Source organism: Ranitomeya variabilis, chromosome 2 (assembly GCF_051348905.1).
Source record: "Ranitomeya variabilis isolate aRanVar5 chromosome 2, aRanVar5.hap1, whole genome shotgun sequence".
Classification (NCBI taxonomy): Eukaryota; Metazoa; Chordata; class Amphibia; order Anura; family Dendrobatidae; genus Ranitomeya; species Ranitomeya variabilis.
This window is the reverse complement of record NC_135233.1, coordinates 614,266,602-614,287,454: the sequence shown is the minus strand read 5'-3', so window position 1 is coordinate 614,287,454 and position 20,853 is coordinate 614,266,602. Positions and strand designations below refer to the sequence as shown.

Below are 20,853 nucleotides of genomic sequence, written 5' to 3'. Positions count from 1 at the left end.
AGCGATGGCGCAAGTGCTTGTGAGGATTGCGAACGTAGTTACTGATGTGATTTTTGAGACCAATCGGCTGGATATAATGGTTCGGGAGAAGGAGGCGGCAGCAGAAAGACGGAGGATGCTTCAATCTCGACGTCGCAGACTATGGATTCATCCCATTAACGCACTGCGGATGACCCGGGGCGTCTATTCTACTCTGCACATGGAGTTGTTCCAGAACCCGGAGAAATTTTTTAATTATGTTCAGATGAGGCAGGAGCATTTTGATTTGTTGCTGGAACAAGTTGGGGATGTCATCCAAAGGCAGAACACACGGATGAGGCTTTCCATTTCACCGGCGGAGCGGCTGATGGTGACCCTGCGGTAAGCTTATTTTTATTTTTTTTTAATCATTGTTCATATTTAATGCCATGTAAACATGTTTTAACCTATGGAAAACCACATCAGCAGTGAACATGCTGCAGAAAATACTGCGCTGAAACACAGCGTTGCATTTTCTGCAGCATGTTATTTTTTTTATTGTTTGGGGCCATTCCACATTTTTTAACACCTGCTGCATAATAGGAATGCACAGATGTAAAAATGCTGTTTTTAATGAGCACTATAAGAGAACTAAAACTTCCGCAGTGCCATTTATCGAAACTTTAAAAAAAAAAGTTAATTTAATATTTGTGTACATTGCTTAAAAATGTTATGTGGGTCTTTGCAATTTTTACTAACATTTTTATTTGTTTTCCACAGATTCCTGGCTACCGGAGAATCCCTAACTTCACTTCACTACCAGTTCCGCCTTGGAATATCAACTATTTCCGGAATTGTGAAAGTGACCTGCCTGGCTATATGGGATACCTTGCACACGGAGTACATTCCACAACCGACAAAGGACATCTGGCTTTCAAGTGCAGAACTGTTTGAGAAACTGTGCCATTTCCCAAATTGCTTGGGTGCCGTAGATGGCAAACACATCCGTATTGCAAAACCGTCAGGATCTGGCTCAGAGTACTTCAACTACAAGAAGTACTTTTCAGTAGTACTCATGGCCATTGCAGATGCCAACTGTAAATTTCTGGCTGTGGACATTGGAGCCTATGGCCGGTCCAGCGACTCCCAAGTCTTCAAAACTTCACCGATGGGCCGTTGTTTGTATGGACACACGTATGACTTTCCACCAGCAAGAGCACTCCCGGGAACAACTGGACCACCTATGCTGTATGTCTGTGTGGGTGATGAGGCCTTCCAGTTGTCCCCACATCTCCTAAAACCGTATTCAAGCAGAGACTTAACCAGAACAAAAAGAGTTTTCAATTACCGTTTAACGAGCAAGAAGAGTGGTGGAGTGTGCATTTGGCATTCTCACTGCAAAGTGGCGCGTGCTGCTCACCGCCATAAGACTGCACACTCAAACAGTGGATGAGGTTGTGAAGGCCTGCGTGGTCCTGCATAACTATGTACTTTCAAAGGAGCCTGTTTCCGTGGATGATGAGGACTTGGAGACCACCCTGTGGGATTACCACAGCAGCTCTGTACGTTCCGCCGGTTCTGTTTCCAGAATGAGGGACCACTTTGCAGAGTATTTTGTGTCACCTGTGGGCAGGGTTCCATGGCAAGAGAACATTGTGTGACATCTTTCTTTCATGTCTCGGTGATTTATGTGTCTGTACAAAGTTTTTTTTATTGACACCAACTTTTAATAATTAGTTTCCAAAACTTTGGTATATTTTGGGTAATAAACCAAATGTAATACCTTCTAACGTGTGGTGTGTAGTGTTTTTTTACATTTAGTTAGCATACTTAAATGAAGGCACTTCACAAAAAAATTGTTTTTAAACCAAACCAAATTTTATTTTACATATTACAATATAATAAAATTTTGTCATACCTTTTTTTATAAAAATAATTTTTGGTCAACATTTTTTTTTTGTTGGTAAACCTTTTTCTTTAGTAACCCTTTTTTTTGGTCAACATTTTTTTTTTGTTGGTAAACCTTTTTCTTTAGTAACCCTTTTTTTTTTGGTCAACATTTTTTTTTGTTGGTAAACCTTTTTCTTTAGTAACCCTTTTTTTTGGTAAACATTTTTTTTTTGTTGGTAAACCTTTTTCTTTAGTAACCCCTTTTTTTTGGTAAACTTTTTTTTTTTACTAAACTTTTTTTTGTAAACTTTTTTTGGTAAACTTTATTTTGTTTGGTAAAACTTTTTTTTTTAATAAAAATATAACGGCACGAATTTTTTTAAACAAATTACAAATCTGTAAAGTGTGGGGTGGAGATACGAGCGGAGGGGCTGGAAGGTTGGACCACATCGATAGGTGGGGAAAGCCTACTGGGTTGGGGTGTAGTGGAAGGGGGGGGATAAACAGGAGGCTGAGCTTGTGGTGGTGTTGGGGTAGGTGGAATACTAAATGGGGAAGAAAAGGTGGACAAGGAAGAAAACATTGGAGAAGACACTGGGATTTGGGGCCAGGATGGGAATTGGGACTGGGTTGGGTATTGGGACTGTGTTTGGTATTGGGCCTGGGGTGGGAATTGGGACTGTGTTTGGTATTGGGCCTGGGGTGGGAATTGGGACTGGGCTGGGAATTCGGACTGGGCTGGGAAAGTTGTAGTGGCTGTGTGGGAGTTTGGGCTTGGGACATGACCCGCAGTAGAGCAGCATGGCAGTTGTGCATTACCTGCATCTGCTGGTCAAGAGTAAGCTTTTCCATGCTCCTGAGCATTGATTGGAAAAAAAGGTTGCTTGGAGCTTGACTTGCATCTGAATGCATCCTATCCAAGCGACTGCTGTGTTCACTGATGCGTGTTTGCACCATGTTGAGGGGTCAGAGGTGTAGGGCCTACCGACGTGGCCCTCGGTGGCGGACTCCTGAGAGATCCCTCCAGAGGGGTCCAAGGTAGATGCAGGCGCCCGATGACTACAGACGGTGCTGTGAAATAGAGAAAAAAACAATTAATATATTGATAGGAAAAAGCCCTGACTGAAACCAAAAAAGTTATACAGGTAAACATGGTGATTTATTCAATGGGCTGTTGAATACTTACATTCTACTCAGCATACTTTCCCGGAGGAAGGACAGGGCACGGCTATATTTATACCGAGTCCTTCGCCGACGTGCTGAGCAACTCCTCATTAAAGTCCCTCTTGAAGCGATCCCTGAGTGACCGCCACCGCTTCCTAACCCTTTCACCTGTAAGACAAGAATAAAAGCAAGTATTAATTAAAACACATTCCGTTCAGTTCAAAACATAACTGAAAAGTGAATACTTACATTCTTGAGTCTGCTGCCTTGGCTCAAGGTCCTCCCACCTCGGCAAAATGTTTTGGCAGACTTCCTCCCAGAGCCGACGGGTGACATGTGTATCAGAATGCCAGCGGTGAGCTATATTCCACAGCGGCTCCCGCTCGCGGACCTCCTCGATGAGGCGGTCCACATCGATGCCAATGATGTCCTCACCATCTGAGTCGGGAGCACGCTGTGAATACTTTGAAAAGAAAAAAAAAATTAATACACAGAAACACAAAACTATCAAGAGAAAAAAAACAACTCACTGCTCGATGGCCGCGATTACGCCGGCTCTGGGAGCGGCTGGGAGGATCTTGATGGCGTTGGCCAGATTGTGCAGCAGACTAAAAAAAATAAAAATAATTATGTTTGAGGTAGGCATATGTTGTATGTGTACTGTGATGTATGATGAAGTGTTTTGTACGTGTTGGGTGCTCTGTGATGTGTGAAGCGACTGTTTCGGCACAACTTAAACTCTGTGCGCCCGCTCCTTGGATTTCTCCACCCCTCTCGTCTCCGTCTGAGAGGCCCTCGGCTGCTTCAGCTTCCTGTGAAAACATAATTAATGCATATAGTGATTAACCGACTTTTTAACTATAGCACCAAAAACGTAAAAAATTTAAAATTACCGCAACACGCTGTCGCTGTGGAGAAGGGCTCTCAGAAGAAGACATTCTGTGTGGTCCCTGGTGGGGTTTTTTCCAGGCTGGCGGCTGTGGTCCCTGGTGGCTCTGCAAGTATAAAGACCCTTGTAATCTACTATACACATTGAAATGTCAGCTTCATAGAATGCAAGTCTTTATACTTACATCAGCAAAGCGGCTTGCTCCTGTGGTCCTTCCGGGCAGGCAGCTGTGGTCCCTGGTGGGTTTTTTTCAGGGCTGGCGGCTGTGGTCCCTGGTGGCTCTGCAAGTATAAAGAATGTATCGTTAGAACCACCCCCATAACTAGCTAATATAAAAGATTTAATATCCACCCTGCTCCAATGATGTGAGCAATGTTCATGCAGGCGTACACCAAAAGTTTTGAAAAACAAACCCCCCAAAAAATTAAACCCAAAGCACACCAGTCTGAGCTGGATTACCTACTTCATTAGTATGTGCAAGCTATAAAACCATTTCCCCCCCACACCAAAAAAATATATATATACCCTCTTGTAAAATTGAAATGCCTACACACCAGATGAAAATGTATTGAGAACATATATCTGATTTTAAAAGATCCCTTTTAAAATCACTTTTGAAAATTTTACCCTTTAAAAATTTTAGATTACCTTTTATCTATAACAATACACCCTAAAAGCAACTCAGTGTTGCATGTGAGCCCATCCACCAAACGTCAAGGTAATCTCAAATCGGATGGGTACCTGACCTGACTGCCTAGTGTGAACACTTACCTATGGCTAATAACATGTTAAAGCCTGCATTTATAGGAAGGTCAGAACCGATTTGAGATTGCCTTGACGTTTGGTGGTTGGGCTCACATTTTTTGGCCAAATCTTGTGCTAAGCATCTCATGTGTTTTTTCATAGATTTCACAAGCCATTAAGCTATTCACATTTCATGTATCGCACATTTCCTTGCTTTAGTACAGTTGAGTGCAGCCATTGATCTATTTGCTATGTAAGACTTTTTTGGTTATGCACCAGTTCAGACTAGATTGCTGTTCAGTCAGTTTACTTATATTTACTATGTACTATTTTTTCTGACTTGAACGCCCCGCCCTTCACCATGCTGTGATTTTAATTACTTCCAAACACAGTTGGTTCTGACCTTCCTATAAATGCAGGCTTTACCGTGTTATTAGCCATAGGTAAGTGTTCACACTAGGCAGTCAGGTCAGGTACCCATCCGATTTGAGATTACCTTGACGTTTGGTGGATGGGCTCACATTTTTTGCCAAATCTTGTGCTAAGCATCTCGTGTGTTTTTTCATAGATTTCACAAGCCATTAAGCTATTCACATTTCATGTATCTCACATTTCCTTGCTTTAGTACAGTTGAGTGTATTCAGGTTTAGCTCTGGCTGTATTCAGTACGTCATAAAGACACAAACACACGCACACACAGACATTCACACAGACGCACGCAAAAAATGGCAGTACTCACACTGGCTGGAAGGCTGTAGCTTCAGGGAATTTTCTGGCAGCACAGTCTGTCCTCTGGCTGCCTAGGTTTTATAGCAGGCAGGCCTCTGGACGCTGGCTGGCTGGCTGTTAAGATGCTGGCTGGCTGGAGTCTTGCTGGCTGGAGTCTTGCTGGCTGGAGTCTTGCTGGCTGGAGTCTTGCTGGCATATGTGGGGTTGAAGGCCCAGGCCAGGTTTATATAGATTTGGGGGTGTCTGGTGAATTTGCTACAAAATCCTGATTCTGAGCATGCTCAGTGTAGAAAAAACGTATTGCAGCGCTGCATTCCGTCATACGACGTGTCGCTACGGATCCTGCGTCCATAGGCTTCCATTCTAGCCAACGACGCATGCCGCACGATGCGTCGCGACATGTTTTCCCGGCGCAGACAAAAAAAGTTACAATCAACGTTTTTCCAGACGACGTGTCGCCAAATTCCGACGCATCCGTCGCACGACGTACACGACGCGTGACAATCCGTCGGGATGCGTCGCCAATACAAGTCTATGTGAAAAAAAACGCATCCTGCGGGAAATTTTGCCGGATGGGGTTTTTTCTCAAAACGACGCATTTTGACGTCCACCGAACAACGCTAGTGTGAAAGTAGCCTAAGTGGAAAAAACAGTTTTCAACAAAAACGTACTGAATAACATTTGTGCAGTCTGTGAATTTGTTCTGAGAAATAGTATCGCCCCCATCAGATCCTCCTTCATAGATGACCTCACATCTGACCTAATTATTATAAGGCTGGAGAACGACCTCTCTACAGTAACTTGGGTTGGTGGCAGAGCGGTAACCACATGGGCGACATCTCTAACAATTTCAGGGTGTAAAGGAATTGCCTCGTGTCAGCTTTGATGAACGATTGAACTCTCCTACTTCTTTGAGAGCAAGTGAAAAATGTTGCTAAAATATGGTCAATCTGTTTTCTATGGGAGTGGAATCTTTTTACCTGCGGCAACGCTTTGCCTGCTACATGTCGTGCAAATACTTTTCGAAATCAAACTCCTCGTCTGATGAGGATGAAGAAACGGCGGCAGCAGCACTGGCAGAACCCAAGTCCTCTTGCTCTTGGCCGTCCTGTAGCCCACTTATTCTAACTGCTACCTCAATGAGAGCTTCTTTTCCTTTAGTAAGCTGTTGATCATCCAGCAATATACAATGACTCTGGTCCACATATACAGCTGCCAGAAGAATTTTATTTTCTAATAGCAGTGTCTCTCTCCGTTTCATTGAAGCAGCAATGCCATCTGCGATTAAACCTTCTCTTTGGGACAGCCAAAACAACAAGTTCTTCCACTCCTTTATAAAAATGCCAGGAGTTAAACCCTCAGCTTGTAACTTTTTAGTCACTGTAAATGGGTGATGAAGCAATGCCTTCAATTCAGCCACCTGTGTCCATTGACCTTCATGCAGTGTTACCTGAGGGTTGGCCATATTTACAAGGAAGGGTTTCAGCTCAAGCAATCGCTCAATCATTAAATAGGTGCTGCCCCACCGAGTGGCTTGATCCACAATTGCCCCTTTTCCAGCTCGTCTCTTCAAGATGGAATCAATTTTAGGGGTTCTGGCAGCAATAGCCAATTTCCTCACTTTGCTAGTTCCAGCATGTCCCTCTTGCAGACTATCTCTTATTGCCAGCTGCAGTGTGTGCACAACACAGCGCATGTGATGAATCGGAAAGAGGTGTGAACCAGCTTCAACAAGATCATCTAATTGTAAAGAATCATTTTGTTGTTCTTCTGTAATAATATCTGTTTGTTCCTCCGTTATGGGAACAGGACTGTGGCCTTCCATCTCCAACATACTGAATGTAACATGTTCTTCTAGCTGCTGTTCACCTTCATTATTCTCATTCATCAGTTTAATTGTACTTATTATGTTTGAAGCATTATCAGTTACAATAGCAAGAACCTGTTCTTTTTTGAGTTCATAATCTTGCAGAACTTTTTCCACTAAGGTCTGGAGAAACCGGTTGCTGTCATGAGCTTTAGTATCTTTTACTGCCAGCGTCTTACTAACAATTTTTTTGTTGTCACAAACATATCGAACGTTGATAGCTAAATAGTTCAATCTGTGACGTGTGCAGGCATCTATTTTAAGAAACACAAAGCGTCTCTTGAGAGTCTTTTTAAGATCTTCCTTTTGGTTAAGGGCTTCTTCAGTCACTAATTTTCTAATACTTTCTCTTGCAAGAGAAACACCAAGTTTGCGAGCTATTTCTCCATTAAGAGCTGTAAAAGCTGGTCGTGCAAATAATGATAATGGTACACTGTCCTTCACAACAAGCTGGATGAGCTGTCTTTTAAACACATCTACTGTCATTTTGTTACAGTAACTTTGTCACTTACAAAATATCTTGGAACTGATGTTTGAGACGCTCTTTCCTCCTCCTTTGCCTGGCGGTAAGTGCTGGTCTCTGTTTTCTTGGTGCTGCTGTGGTCTTTTTCAATCACAGTTTTGTAAACTTCTGGGTGGCAGCGTTCTAAATGTCTTTTTAGATTGAAATCTCTTGAAGGAGCATTTTTATCACTGCCTGAGTATACACTGATTTTGGCATCACAGCATTTGTTTTCATCTGGGTCACTTATACAGTGACACACAAAATGTTTTTTATCTTGTGTCACTGTGAAATGCTCAAATACAGCTGAATTCATAAGACGATTCTTAGACAATTTGTAATTCTGTAAATTTGCTCTCAAAATAATTATGTCCTGTAAAAAAGTAAGGTATATTGTAATTCTTGCAAGAATAGGGAATTATGCGCTGTATAATTTAGGATAGAAATAAAACAATCTTTGCATAAATCAATAGGACAGATAAGTATAAAGTTTGTAAAATATGTTGTTAGATAGCTTTACTCTGAACAAGCTTGTCTCAGAGTACAGCTCACTAAATGCTTCACATCACATTTCTTCCCAGTCTATGAAGAGGGGAGGAGGGATATATATCATCGATCCTGTTACTGTATTTTTGAATGTGAGATGTTAGAAAACAGTTTTTCCCCTTATATCGTATGTATAGTGTATATAAGTCATCAGAACATCTAATTTCTCCAAACATGAGCTGAGAGGAAAAACAAACTAAAATATCAAGCATACAGAGACAACATATACATGACTATTGATTTATGCACAGTTTATTGAAAGTTTAGATATGCTTTAACCCCTGGAGCTTTTTGCGTTTTCGTTTCTCGCTCCCCTCCTTCCCAGAGCCATAGCTCCTTTATTTTTCTGTCAATATGGCCATGTGAGGGCTTATTTTTTTGCGGGACGAGCTGTACTTTTGAACAACACCATTGGTTTTACCATGTCATGTACTAGAAAACGGAAAAAAAAAATTCAAGTGCGGTAAAATTGCAAAACAAAAGTGCAATCCCACACTTGTTTTTTGTTTGACTTTTTTGCTAGGTTCACTAAATGCTAAAACTGACCTGCCACTATAATTCTCCAGGTCATTACGAGTTCATAGACAGCAAACATGTCTAGGTTATTTTTTATCTAAGTGGTGAAAAAAATTTCCAAACTTTGCTAAAATAAAAAAAAATGCGCAATTTTCTAATACCCGTAGTGTCTCCATTTTACGTGATCTCGGGTTAGGTGGTGGCTTATTTTTTGCATGCCAAGCTGACGTTTTTAATAATACCATTTTGGTGCAGATAGGTTCTTTTGATTGCCCGTTATTGCATTTTAATGCAATGTCGCAGCAACCAAAAAACGTAAGTCTGGCGTTTCGACTTTTTTATCGCTATGCCGTTTTTTTAATGGATAGATCGGGCAATTCTGAACGCAGCGAGACCAAATATGTGTAGGTTTAATTTTTTTTTTTTTATTGTTTTATTTTTAAAGGGGAGAAAGGGGGAGATTAGAACTTTTATTTATATATATATATATATATATATATATATATATATATATATATATATATATATATATATATATATATATATATACAGGTCCTTCTCAAAAAATTAGCATATAGTGTTAAATTTCATTATTTACCATAATGTAATGATTACAATTAAACTTTCATATATTATAGATTCATTATCCACCAACTGAAATTTGTCAGGTCTTTTATTGTTTTAACACTGATGATTTTGGCATACAACTCCTGATAACCCAAAAAACCTGTCTCAATAAATTAGCATATCAAGAAAAGGTTCTCTAAATGACCTATTACCCTAATCTTCTGAATCAACTAATTAACTCTAAACACATGCAAAAGATACCTGAGGCTTTTAAAAACTCCCTGCCTGGTTCATTACTCAAAACCCCCATCATGGGTAAGACTAGCGACCTGACAGATGTCAAGAAGGCCATCATTGACACCCTCAAGCAAGAGGGTAAGACCCAGAAAGAAATTTCTCAACAAATAGGCTGTTCCCAGAGTGCTGTATCAAGGCACCTCAATGGTAAGTCTGTTGGAAGGAAACAATGTGGCAGAAAACGCTGTACAACGAGAAGAGGTGACCGGACCCTGAGGAAGATTGTGGAGAAGGACCGATTCCAGACCTTGGGGAACCTGAGGAAGCAGTGGACTGAGTCTGGTGTGGAAACATCCAGAGCCACCGTGCACAGGCGTGTGCAGGAAATGGGCTACAGGTGCCGCATTCCCCAGGTAAAGCCACTTTTGAACCATAAACAGTGGCAGAAGCGCCTGACCTGGGCTACAGAGAAGCAGCACTGGACTGTTGCTAAGTGGTCCCAAGTACTTTTTTCTGATGAAAGCAAATTTTGCATGTCATTCGGAAATCAAGGTGCCAGAGTCTGGAGGAAGACTGGGGAGAAGGAAATGCCAAAATGCCTGAAGTCCAGTGTCAAGTACCCACAGTCAGTGATGGTGTGGGGTGCCATGTCAGCTGCTGGTGTTGGTCCACTGTGTTTCATCAAGGGCAGGGTCAATGCAGCTAGCTATCAGGAGATTTTGGAGCACTTCATGCTTCCATCGGCTGAAATGCTTTATGGAGATGAAGATTTCATTTTTCAGCACGACCTGGCACCTGCTCACAGTGCCAAAACCACTGGTAAATGGTTTACTGACCATGGTATTACTGTGCTCAATTGGCCTGCCAACTCTCCTGACCTGAACCCCATAGAGAATCTGTGGGATATTGTGAAGAGAAAGTTGAGAGACGCAAGACCCAACACTCTGGATGAGCTTAAGGCCGCTATTGAAGCATCCTGGGCCTCCATAACATCTCAGCAGTGTCACAGGCTGATTGCCTCCATGCCACGCCGCATTGAAGCAGTCATTTCTGCCAAAGGATTCCCGACCAAGTATTGAGTGCATAACTGAACATTATTATTTGATGGTTTTTTTGTTTGTTATTAAAAAACACTTTTATTTGATTGGACGGGTGAAATATGCTAATTTATTGAGACAGGTTTTTTGGGTTATCAGGAGTTGTATGCCAAAATCATCAGTATTAAAACAATAAAAGACCTGACAAATTTCAGTTGGTGGATAATGAATCTATAATATATGAAAGTTTAATTGTAATCATTACATTATGGTAAATAATGAAATTTAACACTATATGCTAATTTTTTGAGAAGGACCTGTATATATATATATTATTTTTTGGGGGGGTTTTGATATTTTTAAAAACCTTTTTTTTTTTTACTTTTGCCATGCTTCATTAACCTCCATGGGAGGCTAGAAGCTGGCATAGCCTGATCGGCTCTGCTTCATAGGAGCGATGCTCAGATCACTCCTATGTAGCTGAATTACAGGCTTGCTATGAGCGCCGACCACAGGGTGGCATTCACAGCAATCCGGCATCAACAACCATAGAGGTCTCAAGGAGACCTCTGGTTGTAATGCCAACGCACCGATGACCCCCGATCATGTGACGGGGGTCACCGGTGTGCGCATTTCCGGCTGGATAGTCGGATATGCATGTTAAATGCCGCTGTCAGTTTGACAGCGGCATTTAACTATTTAATAGGCGTGGGCAGATCGCGATTCCACCCGTCGCTATTGCGGGCACATGTCAACTGTTCAAAACAGCTGACATGTCCCGGCTTTGATGCGGGCTCGCCGCCGGAGCCCACATCAAAGCGGGGATACTGCCATCGGCGTAATAGTACGTCCGATGGCAGTAAGGGAAGTACTCACCTTCCTTAATCCTGCTTTCCTATTCACACCAGAACTTCTGAGATGAATGCAGGCATTCCTTACCTGTGTTATTTTTTCCCCTTTTCTGTAGGAGGAGCATCACTACTTATCATGAACATAAATACTCCAGCACAGATTCATCTCAGCTAAAAGTCTAGACCTTAGATCAGGAATAGGACAGACATTTATAGGACATTTCATAACTTTCCTAAATTCTTATGAAAAAAATATTCCACACAAACTGCATTGAACTACTGTACCCAATTTATTATATATTTTAGTAGTCGGAGTCTGTCCATTTTATACCAACTCCACAAAATTGGGCTCTGACTCCACAACTCCGACTCCACAGCCCTGCTGCAGATGGGTGAGCGTGGAGGATGGGTGCTGCAGAGGGGTGAGCGTGGAGGATGGGTGCTGCAGAGGGTTGAGCGTGGAGGATGGGTGCTGCAGAGGGCTGAGCGTGGAGGATGCGTGCCTCAGAGGGCTGAGCGTTTAGTATGGGTACTGCAGAGGGGTGAGCGTGGAGCATGTGTGCTGCAGAGGGGAGAGCGCAGAGGATGCGTGCTGGAGAGGGAAGAGCGTGGAGGATGCATGCTTGAGGGGGGAAAGCAGGGAGTAGTGGGTTGAGAGCGATAGGAGAGGGTGCTGCAGAGCAAAGAGCGAGAAGGAGAGGATGATGCCGAGTGCTTGGAGGAGATGTGCTGCAGAGGGGTGAGCGTGGAGGATGCATTCTGCACAGGCGAGCACACACAAAAGTAGGGTGCTGCGGAGCAAAGCGCAAAAAGAAGAGGGTGTTGCCGAGGGCTGAGCGTGGAGGATGCGTGCTGCAGAGGGATGAATGTGGACGAATCGTGCTGCAGAGAGGAGACTACAAGTCCCAGCACAAGTGTCATTTCTCAGCAGATACATTTGTACATAGCGCTCATTATTCTCTAAGTGGCCTGTGGATGGCGCCAAGTGTGACGCTACCGGTCAGTAAATTCTTCCTGACTGTTGCGTCCATTCATCTTTCTCGTCATAGGAACGTTGTGATTTGGGGACAAGGGATGAGCAGCCGTTCAGGTATCGGGGTCTGTGTACAGGGAGTCTTGTGGTTTTTGGTTGTTACTCCGGGGGTGCCCCACATTTACGTCGGACAGATGCCACTTTCCAGCAGTCACAATGGATGGCAGTGCTGTTCTCTGCCCCTCACCCACCTATGTCGGATCGTCTGGGGATCCAGAGCGCTGCTCTTTTTACGCTTCGGTAAATACGTCTCTCGGCCCGGTGTAACCAGTCATGAGAGTAGAATTATCTGGGAGCTGACTTGTACTTGGCGATACTTTAGGGCAAAAGCCATTAGTAGCGAGGTGTGTTAAACCAGACGATGGACGCAGATCTGCAGCCGAGGAGTCAGGGTGCGGAACGGAGGGGGCCCCAGTGACTACCGCAGTGGGAAAGGAAGGGAGGCCACATTGACGACCTCACCGGCAGGGGACGGGGCTCCAGTGACAACCTCAGCGGGAGTAGAGGAGGCTCCAGTGACGACCTCAGCAGGAGCAGAGGGGCCCCCAGTGATGACCTCAGCAGGAGCAGAGGGACCCTCCAGTAACTACCTCAGCGGGAGCAGAGGGGCTCCAGTGACTACCACAGAGGGGGATCCAGTGACGACCTCAGGGGAGGCTCCAGTGACGATCTCAGTGGGAGTGGATATTGTGTCCAACAAGGCCTGTACCAGTGGTCATGTCCTCGAGTCTTAGTGGTCTTCCATGCCCAGACATCCTAAAGGATACATAGGGGTCAGAGGAAACTGAGAGATGTGTTTAGTGTGGCCTACTACACACTGCATCCCACCGAACATGCTCTTTCCTGATCTCCCTCGATACATCCCATCGAGCACGCTCTTCCGTGATCTCCGGCGATACACCCCATCGAACATGCCCTTCCCTGACCTCCCGCGATACACCCCATCGAGCACACTCTTCCTTGATCTCCTGCGATACACCCCATCGAGCACTCTCTTTCCTGATCTCCTGCGATACACCCCATCGAGCACTCTTTCCTGATCTCCTGCGTTACACGCCATCGAGCACGCTCTTTCCTAATCTCCTGCGATACACCCCATCGAGCGTGCTCTTTCCTGATCTCCTGGGATACACCCCATCGAGCACTCTCTTTCCTGATCTCCTGCGATACACCCCATCGAGCACGCTCTTTCTTGATCTCCTGCGATACACCCCATCGAGCACGCTCTTTCCTAATCTCCTGCGATACACCCCATCGAGCACGCTCTTTCCTGATATCCTGTGATACACCCCATCGAGCACGCGCTTTCCTGATAACCTGCGATACACCCCATCGAGCACTCTCTTTCCTGATCTCCTGCGATACACCCCATCGAGCACGCTCTTTCCTGATCTCCTGCGATACGCCCCATCGAGCGTGCTCTTTTTTGATCTGCTGCGATACACCCCATCGAGCGTGCTCTTTTCTGATCTCCTGGGATACACCCCATCGAGCACTCTCTTTCCTGATCTCCTGCGATACACCCCATCTAGCACGCTCTTTCTTGATCTCCTGCGATACACCCCATCGAGCACGCTCTTTCCTGATCTCCTGCGATACACCCCATCGAGCGCGCTCTTTCCTGATCTCCTGCGATACACCCCATCGAGCACGCTCTTTCTTGATCTCCTGCGATACACCCCATCTAGCACGCTCTTTCTTGATCTCCTGTGATACACCCCATCGAGCACGCTCTTTCCTGATCTCCTGCAATACACCCCATCGAGCGCGCTCTTTCCTGATCTCCTGCGATACACCCCATCGAGCACGCTCTTTCTTGATCTCCTGCGATACACCCCATCGAGCGCGCTCTTTTCTGATCTCCTGCGATACACCCCATCGAGCGTGCTCTTTCCTGATCTGCGATACACCCCATCGAGCGTGCTCTTTCCGGATCTCCTGCGACACACCCCATCGAGCGCGCTCTTTCCTGATCTCCTGCGATACACCCCATCGAGCGTGCTCTTTCCTGATCTCCTGCGATACCCCCCATCCAGCGCGCTCTTTCCTGATCTCCTGCGTTACACGCCATCGAGCACTCTCTTTCCTGATCTCCTGCGATACACCCCATCGAGCACGCTCTTTCCTGATAACCTGCGATACACCCCATCGAGCACTCTTTCCTGATCTCCTGCGATACACCCCATCGAGCACTCTCTTTCCTGATCTCCTGCGATACACCCCATCGAGCACGCTCTTTCCTGATAACCTGCGATACACCCCATCGAGCACTCTCTTTCCTGATCTCCTGCGATACACCCCATCGAGCGCGCTCTTTCCTGATCTCCTGCGATACACCCCATCGAGCGCACTCTTTCCTGATCTCCTGCGATACACCCCATCGAGCACGCTCTTTCCTGATCTCCTGCGATACACCCCATTGAGCGCGCTCTTTCCTGATTTCCTGCGGTACACCCCATCGAGCGCGCTCTTTCCTGATCTCCTGCGATACACCTCATTGAGCACGCTCTTTCCTGATCTCCCACAATGCATCTCATCGAGCATGCTCTTTACAAGTAGGGGGATAATAGGGGACGTGCAGACAAGATGAAATAGTATTTTGCGTAGAAACTTTCTTCATCCTTCCCTGGTAATAAAACTAGTCTTCGGCTGTGTAATATCTTGTGGACTCCCTTGTTAGTGGATGACACAGTAATGGGGGCCAGATCTGTCCCCGATGTCTCCAGCTTCGTACATTACGCTGCATCTCCGTTTGCCGGAGCCTTCGTACCCTGTGGACGGTGGAGCGGTCTCTAATTATATGTTGCCGGTGAGATGTTATCGGGTGACGTTCCCTGTGGACGGACCCCTTGTACGTGTGAATTGCAGAATCCCAGCACCGCCGGCCTCAGGGTTAATAACTTAGGACCCAAACAGCGGCGCCGTCCATAAACGCCTCCGTATAAAACCGCGGATCAGGGTCTCTGAGCACCTGATGCACAGGTGTCTGCCATCGCAGCCTCGGTGCTGCCGTCATGCAGCGCTCCGGCCAAATTAATATCATAGGCAGATGGTTAAACATGGCACCTCCCGGCTGCAGGCACGTAGGGTTAGGACCCCCGCATGGGTAATTTCATCTCTCATCCTGTAAAAGCCTCGTTACCAGAGTGCATCCTGGACTCCTTCCAGAACTCTGCAGCTCCGGAGGGAGCGCTCGCCGCTCCGCCATGTCCCGGAGATCCATAGGAAGCGCAGGCTTTTAGCGCTTATTAATAGCCCGGCAATTAAAAGCAGCGGAGGAGTCGGGGAATCCATCCATCCCGCTAATGACTCCGGGTAATGGAGCAGAGAGAGGGGAAGGGGGGATGGGAAGAGGAGATGTCTGCTGTGTATCTGCACCGTAAACTTCCCCTAATCCGGCATGTCCTGAGCCAGAGGAACGCTGGATTATCAGATTAGGAATGGCCAGATCCATACTTCCTGTAATCCGGCACGTCCTGAGCCAGAGGAATGCTGGATTATCAGATTAGGATTGGTCAAATCCATACTTTCTGTAATCCAGCACGTCCTGAGCCAGAGGAACGCTGGATTATCAGATTAGGATTGGTCAGATCCATACTTACTGTCATCCGGCACCTCCTGAGCCAGAGGAGCGCTGGATTATCAGATTAGGAATGGTCAGATCCATACTTCCTGTAATCCGGCACGTCCTGAGCCAGAGTAACACTGGATTATCAGATTAGGAATGGTCAGATCCATACTTCCTGTAATCCGGCACGTCCTGAGCCAGAGGAACGCTGGATTATCAGATTAGGATTGGTCAGATCCATACTTCCTGTAATCCAGCACGTCCTGAGCCAGAGGAACGCTGGATTATCAGATTAGGATTGGTCAAATCCTGCGCCGAAATTCCCAGCAATGTGAGATTTGTCCATAAATAAGCAGCGTGTAACAGCTGATTGTGGGACCCCCAGGATTTGGGGGACCCCGTGGGCATCATTCCGGGGGTGGTGCAGTGGGTGCCAGTCGTAGCTCATGATTCCATGTGGGCTGTCGGTCGTTTCTCCAGTGGGCGTCAGACCCCCGATAACCTCCATTCCTTGCACTTGTTTGGAAGGGGGGATTTACTTTCTCTCCCATGGCCACTAAACAAGAGAGACGTAGCTCTGCTTCTCAGGGTGAATATCACAAAGCTGCGAGTGCGGAGGATGGAAATGCTGAGCGGCTCCTGATGCACGAGCCGCGGGAATCAGCCTGGCCCTGCCATGTACATATATATACCCACGCCGTCTACATATAGCCGTCTACATACAGGTCCTTCTCAAAAAATTAGCATATAGTGTTAAATTTCATTATTTACCATAATGTAATGATTACAATTAAACTTTCATATATTATAGATTCATTATCCACCAACTGAAATTTGTCAGGTCTTTTATTGTTTTAATACTGATGATTTTGGCATACAACTCCTGATAACCCAAAAAACCTGTCTCAATAAATTAGCATATCAAGAAAAGGTTCTCTAAATGACCTATTACCCTAATCTTCTGAATCAACTAATTAACTCTAAACACATGCAAAAGATACCTGAGGCTTTTAAAAACTCCCTGCCTGGTTCATTACTCAAAACCCCCATCATGGGTAAGACTAGCGACCTGACAGATGTCAAGAAGGCCATCATTGACACCCTCAAGCAAGAGGGTAAGACCCAGAAAGAAATTTCTCAACAAATAGGCTGTCATTCGGAAATCAAGGTGCCAGAGTCTGGAGGAAGACTGGGGAGAAGGAAATGCCAAAATGCCTGAAGTCCAGTGTCAAGTACCCACAGTCAGTGATGGTGTGGGGTGCCATGTCAGCTGCTGGTGTTGGTCCACTGTGTTTCATCAAGGGCAGGGTCAATGCAGCTAGCTATCAGGAGATTTTGGAGCACTTCATGCTTCCATCGGCTGAAATGCTTTATGGAGATGAAGATTTCATTTTTCAGCACGACCTGGCACCTGCTCACAGTGCCAAAACCACTGGTAAATGGTTTACTGACCATGGTATTACTGTGCTCAATTGGCCTGCCAACTCTCCTGACCTGAACCCCATAGAGAATCTGTGGGATATTGTGAAGAGAAAGTTGAGAGACGCAAGACCCAACACTCTGGATGAGCTTAAGGCCGCTATTGAAGCATCCTGGGCCTCCATAACATCTCAGCAGTGTCACAGGCTGATTGCCTCCATGCCACGCCGCATTGAAGCAGTCATTTCTGCCAAAGGATTCCCGACCAAGTATTGAGTGCATAACTGAACATTATTATTTGATGGTTTTTTTGTTTGTTATTAAAAAACACTTTTATTTGATTGGACGGGTGAAATATGCTAATTTATTGAGACAGGTTTTTTGGGTTATCAGGAGTTGTATGCCAAAATCATCAGTATTAAAACAATAAAAGACCTGACAAATTTCAGTTGGTGGATAATGAATCTATAATATATGAAAGTTTAATTGTAATCATTACATTATGGTAAATAATGAAATTTAACACTATATGCAAATTTTTTGAGAAGGACCTGTATATACCCCCGCCGTGCATATATATACTCCTGCCATCTACATATATACCCCCGCCGAGCAGATACATAACCCCGCCATGTACATATATACTCCTGCCACATACTGTATGCTATGTACATGTATAGCCCTGCTGCATACTGCACACTATATATACATATATACCCCTGCCGCATACTGTACACTATATACAAATATACCCCTGCCGCATACTGTACACTATATACAAATATACCCCTGCCGCATACTGTACACTATATACATATATACCCCTGCCGCACACTGTATACATATATACCCCTGCCACACACTGTATACATATATACCCCTGCTGCATACTGTACACTATATACATATATACCCCTGCCACACACTGTATACTTATATACCCCTGCCACATACTGTACACTGTGTATACCCCTATCGTCTGCTGTGACCAGGGGCAGACCCTCAGACGCGCGTTATACCATCCCGGCTCGTGTCGTTGTCACGCGTTACAAAGACAGAAATAATTGCCTCTTCCAAGTCCAGACAGAGCCGGGGGACGTCAGGGGGCAGACGGGGACGTGTGATCTCTGGATTCGGCCTTTTATGTGTTATTACTTTTATGGACAATGATATGGTGGAAGCTCTGTCGCATCATGGACGTCTCTGCTTTCTTAAAGGGGAACTCCACTGTTACACATGCAATGTTATATGGGATTCGGAAAACCACCACCGATTCCCAGAAGGAGCAGGACATTGACGTGAAGGCAGAGTTCTCCTGTAACAGGCATTGAAAGTATGCTGCTGCAGCCGGCGCAGAATGATGAGGGTTGTAGCTCCAGCAGCAGAGCCACTGGTCCCAGTATCTTCAGTATTGTGGAGCATAGTGTAAAGGCCGCGGCCGGGCCAGCGCTAGATATGCGGTTATGTCACCGTATGCACACTGTAACATAACACGGCGGTGTGTGTATATACAGTATGTGTACATGTAGACCGCACGGAGCAGACATGGGGGACGCGCTGCTCCTGCCCTCTGTGCTGATCCTCTGCATCTTCCATTACAGCCGGGCAGATGAGTCAGTCGGCACACACGGCTCTGCAGCTGCCGTACAACGTCCTGGGATTAGGGCGCAGCGCCAACTTCCTCGATCATCTGTACGTCGGAATCCCACGGCCCCCAGGAGAAAAGGTCAGTGCCCCCGATGAACACAGTGCCTGTACATTGTGTATCTATAGGTCTGGGGGTAGTGCATGTAAATGTGTACTGTATGTATATGTACATTTGTGTATGTATGTACTTGTGTGTACTGTATGTTCTTGTTTACTGTGTGTGTACTGTATTTACTGTGTGTGCATATGTCTACTGTATTTACTTTGTATTCTGTATATCTATATATATAATTGTCTAAGGGTTTGTCTGTCTGTCCTGGAAATCCCGCGTCTCTGATTGGTCGAGGCCGCCAGGCCTCGACCAATCAGCGACGGGCACAGCATGGCGACGATGATGTCATAAAGGTTGCCTCGACCAATCAGCGACGGGCACAGTCTGCCGCGAATTCGCCTCGACCAATCAGCGACGGGCACAGTATCGACGTAGATGTCATAGTGGTTGCCATGGCGACGGTGATGTCATAAAGGTTGCCTCGACCAATCAGCGACGGGCACAGTCTGCCGCGAATTCTGGAATCATCATTGTCCATATACTACGTGGACATGCATATTCTAGAATACCCGATGCGTTAGAATCGGGCCACAGTCTAGTATGTATATATTTGTGTACTGTATATACAGCTCTGGCAAAAAATTAAGAGACAATCCCATCAAATCCCTGTCATGGGTAGCCCAACTTCGGAGACATGTTGTCAGAAGTTTATAGACTAAAAGAACAATTTACATTTTACTAAAAAATATACATAAAGAGAAAAATCAGACAAACTGAACATTTTGCAGTGGTCTCTTAATTTTTGCCAGAGCTGTATGTATACGTTTGTGAATGTGTACTGTATATGTGTGTAAATATATGTATGTACGTATTGTGTGTACTGTTCATGCTGTATGTATTTGTGTACTGTATAGGTGTACTGTGTATTTGTACGTGTACTGTAAAGGTACATATTTGTGTACTATATATTAACCCCTTCATGACCCAGCCTATTTTGGCCTTAATGACCTTGCCGTTTTTTGCAATTCTAACCAGTGTCCCTTTATGAGGTAATAACTCAGGAACGCTTCAACGGATCCTAGCGATTCTGAGATTGTTTTTTCGTGACATATTGGGCTTCATGTTAGTGGTAAATTTAGGTAGATAATTTCTGAGTTTATTTGTGAAAAAAACGGAAATTTGGCGAAAATTTTGAAAATTTCGCAATTTTCACATTTTGAATTTTTATTCTGTTAAACCAGAGAGTTATGTGACACAAAATAGTTAATAAATAATGTTTCCCACATGTCTACTTTACATCAGCACAATTTTGGAAACAATTTTTTTTTTTGCTAGGAAGTTATAAGGGTTAAAATTTGACCAGTGATTTCTCATTTTTACAACAAAATTTACAAAACCATTTTTTTTAGGGACCACCTCACATTTGAAGTCATTTTGAGGGTTCTATATGGCTGAAAATACCCAAAAGTGACACCATTCTAAAAACTGCACCCCTCAAGGTGCTCAAAACCACATTCAAGAAGTTTATTAACCCTTCAGGTGTTTCACAGCAGCAGAAGCAACATGGAAGTAAAAAATGAACATTTAACTTTTTAGTCACAAAAATGATCTTTTAGCAACAATTTTTTTATTTTTCC

General features: G+C 44.8%; 1 protein-coding gene across 2 annotated transcripts in view; it reads left to right on the top strand.

The window, feature by feature from the left end:
* The window catches only part of ITFG1 (integrin alpha FG-GAP repeat containing 1), a 157,404-nt gene that overhangs the window by 105,726 nt on the left and 30,825 nt on the right, over positions 1-20,853 (top strand). The window contains exon 15 of one of the 2 annotated variants that reach the window (XM_077288753.1): positions 19,119-19,243. In XM_077288753.1, the coding sequence (XP_077144868.1) occupies positions 19,119-19,243 (125 nt within the window). Of the gene's footprint in view, positions 1-738; positions 1,749-19,118; positions 19,244-20,853 lie in introns of those variants that run through there. The other variant, XM_077288754.1, reaches the window with a different exon arrangement.